Genomic DNA, 7,457 nt, shown 5'->3' on the forward strand with positions numbered 1-7,457 from the left:
TTCAATACAAATTATTTGCTTTTTTCAAAACAATTTGTAAAGAAAACGCGCTAGACAAATTTTGTCTACCATTTTCAAAACACATCCGTTTTTAGAGAGGTGTTTTTCCTTAGCTACTGTTCTGCCCTCTGTTGTATCACTTAAAAACTGAAAATGAAAATGCTTAAGAAACCCTGGAAAACTGACGACCAAGCCTTATGGGAAAAGTCGACGCAATGAACGAAACATCCCTCTATGTTTGGTACTATTTTTAATAATTGATTTTAATCTTTATTGGGTTATATTGAAAAAATAAAACTACGAAAATAATCAAGCGGAAGTCAAAATTTAATTTTATCGAGAAAACTAAAAAAACTTTGGGAGCTACTAATTTAAATTTTTCTAAAAATCAGCAGCCCCTATTCCTATTACCCAAATTTTCTTCAAATCTCTACCTTTCATACGTCGAGAGCTAGATTTTTTGTTTCATTTGCCCCGCGTTTCAATTGATTACACTCTCCTCTACCATTTTCATTCTTAATCAGCGTACACGGCAAAAGATGAGTCTTACCAATTGTGCAGAGCTGTAACTCATAGTTTGTTTCTGAAGTTTTGATCCACTTTGTTCCATAAGACTCTTCCATCAGGTTGTATTTTGATAGTGATTGCGGTTGTGGTTCTAAATTTGTGCTATGATTCAGCTTAAACTGAAATGCATCAATAAAACCGTTGTAAATGGTTTAAAGTTATAAAGTACAATGCAATTCAGTACACAAAAACATGCATGTATTTCTTAAGAGCGAGTGGTCACCGACTCTATTTCTTGAGGTTCACTCCTTGAGAAAAAGCGTAGAAAGGGGAAGAAATTAAGAAAATTTAGGGAAATCAGGGGAATTCAAGGAAATTACGGGAATAAAAATAAGATCGATCCTTAAAACGTCCGATAAAATGTTTTGGATGATTATTTAGTTAGTTTTAACTAATTCAAGTTAATTACTAGTGAACTACTCGTGAACTATTCGTAATTTTGTATATTTTTTTACAAAACCCCATTATTTGGAAGCATTCTTTTGTTATGTAGGTATATGGCCACTCTGTAGTCGCTAAATAAGAAATGTAGCAGACAACGTAAAGACTTCAAAATGGCTCTATCAAAAATCTAGAATTGGACGTTTTCTGTCTTTCGAGGAAGAATGGACTCAATCTGACGCCTCATATGGTCAATTTCTTTCAATAACTACACAGCGGTGGTAGAGTACTTATTTTTCATACTTAATAAAAGGACAATTCTACTTATTTAATTATCTTACTTTAATTTTGCTCCTACTTATCTACAATTTCGAGCTTCGTATTTAAGTATATAAGTACACTTAAAACTAAAAAAATCAAGTCTTTGATGTGGATCGAAATCTGAACCTCTATGAAACATAACCGATAGTAAGCCGCTCTAACCACTTATCTATATATTCATATTACTAATGCCTTATTTTGCTATGTATATTGGAGATTCGAATAAGAAGTTGAATTTTTTTTTGTTTCCTCACAAAAATGTGAGGAAATTGAGAAATGTGAGTGTGTGAGGTAACGTAGGCGACGGGAAATTGAAATAAAACTATGAAAGCACTTTCTTTTCCATAAAATACTTAAATGCAAAGTTTTTGTTTTACAAATAGGTACAGTACCCACCAAACGGTTAGGTACACTCCCGTTTTTTTTAGTTCATTCTTATGGCGCTACGGGTCTCAGGAAAACTTGAATATCTTTTTACTGGTAAGGACTAAATTCTTTTTTCTTTTTTCCTCTATCAGAAGAGAAATTGCTCTAAAAGTTATCTGCACATGAAAAAACTGTAGGAGTTACACCCAGGGCGCTAAAGTATCGTTCACATGATTAGGTACACCACTTTTCTCCCCATAAACGCCATGTTAGTACCGGCGTTGCCAAAAATATAAATAAAATACTTCAAAACATCCTTAAATTAATTTTTTTATGCCAAACGACGCATTTTTCTTTACTCTATTAGAATATAGTGCATGTTTTTGAATTATTTGAACTAAAAAAATGCTTCCCTATACGCCAAAGTTGTTACACTCAAATGTTTTACAGAGAAAATTAAGATTTGTGCTCGTGCCACCAGGGGCACTGGGATCAATTTCAAATGCTCAGATTTAGTTTTCTTTAAACACAGCTAGATTATTCGTATAAGAAAAATTTAAAAAAATTAAATTTTATCATGAGAAGAATGAATTTAATCTGTTTTGATTGTTGCCGTAATGTATAACAACAACTAAAAGAATGTCTGTGAATTTGTTGTTATATAATAACCGTCATTCACTTTGAACGCTTTTGCGTTTTACCATAAGCGCCCGTGTTAAATGCGCAGGACTCCGACCCGCTTATTCTAGTCTAACATATAAGCTATTTCTTATACATTTATATCGCTTAATAGCTAAGACAATTTTCTATTTAGCGGTGAGATTGAAAAATTTTTCTGACTGCTGGTTTTTCCGTCAAAGTAAAACCCAGCTATCTTTGAACATGGTGTTTCTTACATGTTAGCTTATGGAGAAAGGGTGTTTTTATTTCTTTGATTGTACACAAACAGCTTGAACCATTTGCATGCCGTTTGTTGGCATTGCTACGGATTTCATTCTTCTGTAGATGCTAGAAATCCCCTTGTACTAACTTATGATATGAATTCCCTGAATTAATTTTTTGTCGACACATGTGTAATTTTAAGCGAATCGGCGCGGTGTCCCCCCTCTGGCATACTCCCAGTACCACCCGCTGAACCTTTGTTCAGCGCGCGCTTGTAAGTACAAAGTAGAGGGTGGTACTGGGTACTGGGTACCTGGGTACCTGGTACTTACGGTAAAATAGGTAAATGGCGAAAGTAGGGGAGAATGGGGCTAGTTGGCAGGAGGGCAAGTAGACAATTCTTAATGTAGAAGAACTGTATCCAAGAGATTTTATTGAAATAACGTTTGGTCAAAGGTGTTTATCGGTCACACACTCTCTAAGAAATATCTCGGGGTTTTTACCGAGAAATAACTCGGTAATCAACGTCCAGACTTTTTTGTTGGCATGTTTTTACCGACAATTAAAATTGGGAAAACAGTGGTAATCCGAATACTATTGTCGATTTACCTTTATTTTCCCAAAATTTGGGGGGTGTATTCACCCCCTTCATTCTCAAGGTCCAGACGTCTGGTTTCCCCCTTCTACCCCTACTGTATTCTTGTATTTTCAAGGTCTGTCTGTCTAAATGTGTGCAGAAGTCCTTCATCATCATGCAGTACTTTGTAATATCATAAACGGTTAAGACATTATTTTAATTGTTATTGAATAACATTAACATAAAAATTTTTATTTCTAATATTTTATTTAATGCAAACTATTTAATTTTTTGTCGATAGTTTAAAACTGTTATCTCTCTTCGACCTACTACTATTCGTTTAGCTCTGAGCTGGTGGTTATTGGGGGATTCGAACCATAGCACCATAAGTCTTTTTCATAGAAGTCTGATATTTTACCACTGTGCCACATTGACTATCGTATGTGCATTATAGAATGCACTATATTGTGAGACATGTGTAGGGTGATAGAAAAATTTTCGGGAAAATTTTCATAGCATTGAAAATCTTATATGTTATGTATATGAATTAGACTTTTGGCCATTAACGCTCCATATAAATTGATTTTACGATTGTCGAATTGTCGAAAAAAGAATTGCAAATTAACAACTGCAATCATTCTCTTCATCTTGAGGCCAAAATGGAAAAAATGTGCCTTCCGGTTAAAAAATCCTTTTTTTTTAGATTAACCAATTTGCCAAACCTAAGGGAAAACTACATTTTTTTTTGTAATCCTTCATTCTTACAAAAACAATACAAACAAAAATGTCCCCCACACCTAGGATAAAAATCAGTTAGGTAATTAGGCAAGGCCTCTGGCAATGCTTTTGTTTACTTTTCTTTGTTACGATCGCCAACCCGCCCTAATATGTTTGTCCTTCAATCGGAATACCGTGATTGATTGTCGGATATTTGTCTTAGACTTTAAAAAATCATATTGTAGGGATTTTGGCGTAAAATCAGTGAAAAACCGACAAGTATATCGGTAAAAATGTACCGAAATGTAATCTCGGAATTTTTCCCGACATATTTCTTAGAGAGCATTTATGTATCTTTTCTAGTTAAACTTCTACGGATTTACGATTTTTATTTCCACAAGAAGTACAGAAATTTCCTAATGAGAAAACCCGTGTTGAAATTTCTCTAATATTTTTACATTAGAACTATCTATATAGTTTTTAGTGTTGATAGTTTAAGTCTTTTTATTATTATGTAACTCCATCAAAGAATTATAATTGGTGTGGCTAAGATTGGTTGCTGCACAACCATGTAGCCTACTTTTTTCCAGAATTTTATATTTTTTATACCCGCTTAGAACAAAGAAATATGTATTGTTTTCGTTGGCCTTTTCTTATAGGCCCTACTGGACAGCGATTGAAGAGTGCTTATTTTTCGCCATTTAAGTGTTTTATGTACACTGAATAGTACTTTAAAATTAAAAGCGTACAAAATATATACAGCGTAAGAAAATAATATACTTTTATTCTTTTTTTACCATACTTAAATTAATATGATTATAGGGGACAGTGGGGCTAGTTGGCAGGAGGGCAAGTTTGCAATTCTTAATTTAGACGAATTGTGTGAAAGAAGTTTTATTGAAATAATTCATAGTCAAAGATGTTTATCGTGCCCACATTTGTGCAAAGTTTTATAAATTTATCCCAAATAGTTTAGGAAATAGAAAATAACGAAATTTTTTGCGTCAAATCCACAATAGTTGCGTGCTTGGAATTCATCAATTTTATCTTTTCTTGGTATGCATATAATTTTTAAAAAATATTAGTTTTATAGAAAATTGTGTCCTCTATTGAACTGTAACAATGGATTTGTTTTAATCAATTATAAAGGAGTAATAAAATTTTTTATTTGAATAAACCCCGGGTTGGGGCAAGTTGATACATTGCAACATGGGGCATGTCGGCATAGGCATTATACATGCATATGTATAGAGTACATGGCCTGTCAAAATGTCAGGGAATTGTAAGTCAAATTTTTGCTAGATATGACTTATGGTGAACAGTGGTATGTATTAGAGGCCAAAATTTGGCAAATTTTAAGTGTTTCACTTTATACGATGTTCACCTGTGAAATGTTTGCCTGAATTATGTATATTTTTTTTATTTTTTGCATTTGAGGCTATTAATCTTTATGTAAGTTATCACAACTTATTTCTGAGTTTCCCACTCTAAAATAACTATAGGATTTTTGTTTATTGTAATGTTATTCTAGTTTGTTTACAACATCAACATTTCACTGAAATCCGTATTTGAAATACATGGGGCCAACTTACCCCACTACCACTGCCAACTTACCCCGTTAGTGGGGCATGTAGGCAAATTTTTTTTAGCTTTTTGAATGTTGATTTCGATATGAATTTTTCAACGTAGATCAAATAAAAAAATAGCACGAGAAAGCTGGTTATCTGAGCTTTCTTTTACAATTTTTTGGTGGCAAAATATGAAAAATTAAAGAAACCAGAGAAGAAATAAAAAAAATTGTACCAACTAGCCCCACCCTCCCCTACTTACCACATTGAACGTACTTAAAAAAAATAGTAAATTTTTAGATAAGTGTTTTTAAAGGAATTAAGTACTTTTAAAAAATAAAGTGCCATAAGACAACGAACTTTATTTTTATTTACAAACTTATTTGTAAAAAAAAATTTTATTTAAGTATTTTATGGAAAAGCAAGTGCTTTCATAGGCCTACTTTTATTTCAATTTCCCGTCGCCTACGTTACCTCACACATTCACATTTCTCAATTACCTAAAATTTTTTGAGGAAACAAAACAAATTTTCTAAGTTCTTATTCGAATCCCCAATATACATACCAAAATAAGTAATTGTTGTTAATATGAATATATAGTTTAGTGGTTAGACCGGCTGACTAGCGATCGGGTTGCATAGACGTCCAGAGTTGAATCCAAATCAAAGACTAACATTTATCGTTTTTAAGTGTACTTACATACTTAAATACGAAGCTCAAAATTAAAGTTAAGTAGGAGCAAAATTTAAATAGAATAATTAAATAAGTAGAATTGGCCTTTTATTAAGTATGAAAAATAAGTACTCCACAGCTGTGTAGAATATAACCTCAAGGAGGCAGTTTTGCGTCTCATACGCTTAATTTTGAATCAAAATAAGTTTTCTGTAGTTAACTTGGGAGTCAAAGACACCTTGTTTTCGAGCTTTATGTGCTAAATTTTAAATCTTTAAGATTTTTTCCCGTTAACTAGACTTACTTGTTGGCTATGCGATTCTTCCATGATCAATGAATGCTTGACAGGATCGAAATTAAGCTTAAAAGCATAAATATGATATAAAACATAGAACACAGATGCGATAGATATAGCCAGTTGAACTGGCACACAACAACGAAAAGGGTAGTATCTCCACATCAGGAAAAATAACTCTGTGGGCAAGGTAATTCAATCTTTACGTTTTATACAAGAACTATGGTCAGTTAGTAGATGCAGTGGATGGATTTACGTTTAACCGAATGAACCAAACGTGTATGGAGAATTAAGTAAATAAAAATGTGATGCAAAACCGGTTAAAATCCAAAGCTAGATCCATAATATCGATTATTCAACGGCAACCTTGGGTGAGGCGAGTTTAACCTTGAAACCTGGGGCAAGTTGTTTTCTGTTTTTATAGCTTTTAAAGACACGAGATCGTTGCCTGACTGTCGGTCCCATCTGGTAAGTGTACAGTGCAAAACGCTTACAGCTTAAGTTCTCAAAACCATAAGATTCTTTGCAGAAATTATTTCGCCTTGAGATGAAGAACTGCTTGTTGCGATAAGCTATAAATACTCGAATAAATACGCCAATTTAATTTTACAATGTTAAAAATGCTTACATTTTTCTGTGGGTTTGTTTTGCAAAAAACAAGTAGGGGAGGGTGGGGCTAGTTGGTACGATTTTTTAAATTTCTTCTCTGGTTTCTTTAATTTTCATATTTTGACACCCAAAAAATTGTAAAAGAAAGCTCAGATAACCAGCTTTCTTGTGCCATTTTTAAATTTGATCTACGTTGAAGAATTCATATCAAGATCAACGTAAAAAAAGCTAAAAAAATTTTGCCTACATGCCCCACTAACAGGGTAAGTTGGCAGTGGTAGTGGGGTAAGTTGGCCCTATGTATTTCAAATACGGATTTCAATGAAATGTTGATGTTGTAAACAAACTAGAATAACGATACAATAAACAAAAATCCTATAGTTATTTTAGAGTGGGAAACTCAGAAATAAGTTGTGATAACTTACATAAAGATTAATAGCCTTAAATGTAAAAAATAAAAAATAATATACATAATTCAGGCAAACATTTCACAGGTGAACAT

General features: G+C 33.0%; 1 protein-coding gene across 3 annotated transcripts in view; it reads right to left on the reverse strand.

Annotated features, from left to right (window-relative positions):
• The window catches only part of LOC116933298, a 57,683-nt gene extending 51,054 nt beyond the window's left edge, over nucleotides 1-6,629 (reverse strand). Inside the window, exons 1-2 of one of the 3 annotated variants that reach the window (XM_045178753.1) lie at nucleotides 6,356-6,625; nucleotides 551-686 (exon numbers count right to left, since the gene is read on the reverse strand). In XM_045178753.1, coding sequence (XP_045034688.1) covers nucleotides 551-686; nucleotides 6,356-6,511 — 292 coding nt within the window. In that variant the 5' untranslated portion in view covers nucleotides 6,512-6,625. Of the gene's footprint in view, nucleotides 1-550; nucleotides 687-6,355 lie in introns of all 3 variants that reach the window. The other 2 variants (XM_045178755.1, XM_045178752.1) reach the window with 2 other exon arrangements.
• Between the last annotated feature and the right edge of the window lie 828 nt (nucleotides 6,630-7,457).

Source organism: Daphnia magna, linkage group LG9 (genome assembly GCF_020631705.1).
Source record: "Daphnia magna isolate NIES linkage group LG9, ASM2063170v1.1, whole genome shotgun sequence".
Taxonomy (NCBI): domain Eukaryota; kingdom Metazoa; phylum Arthropoda; class Branchiopoda; order Diplostraca; family Daphniidae; genus Daphnia; species Daphnia magna.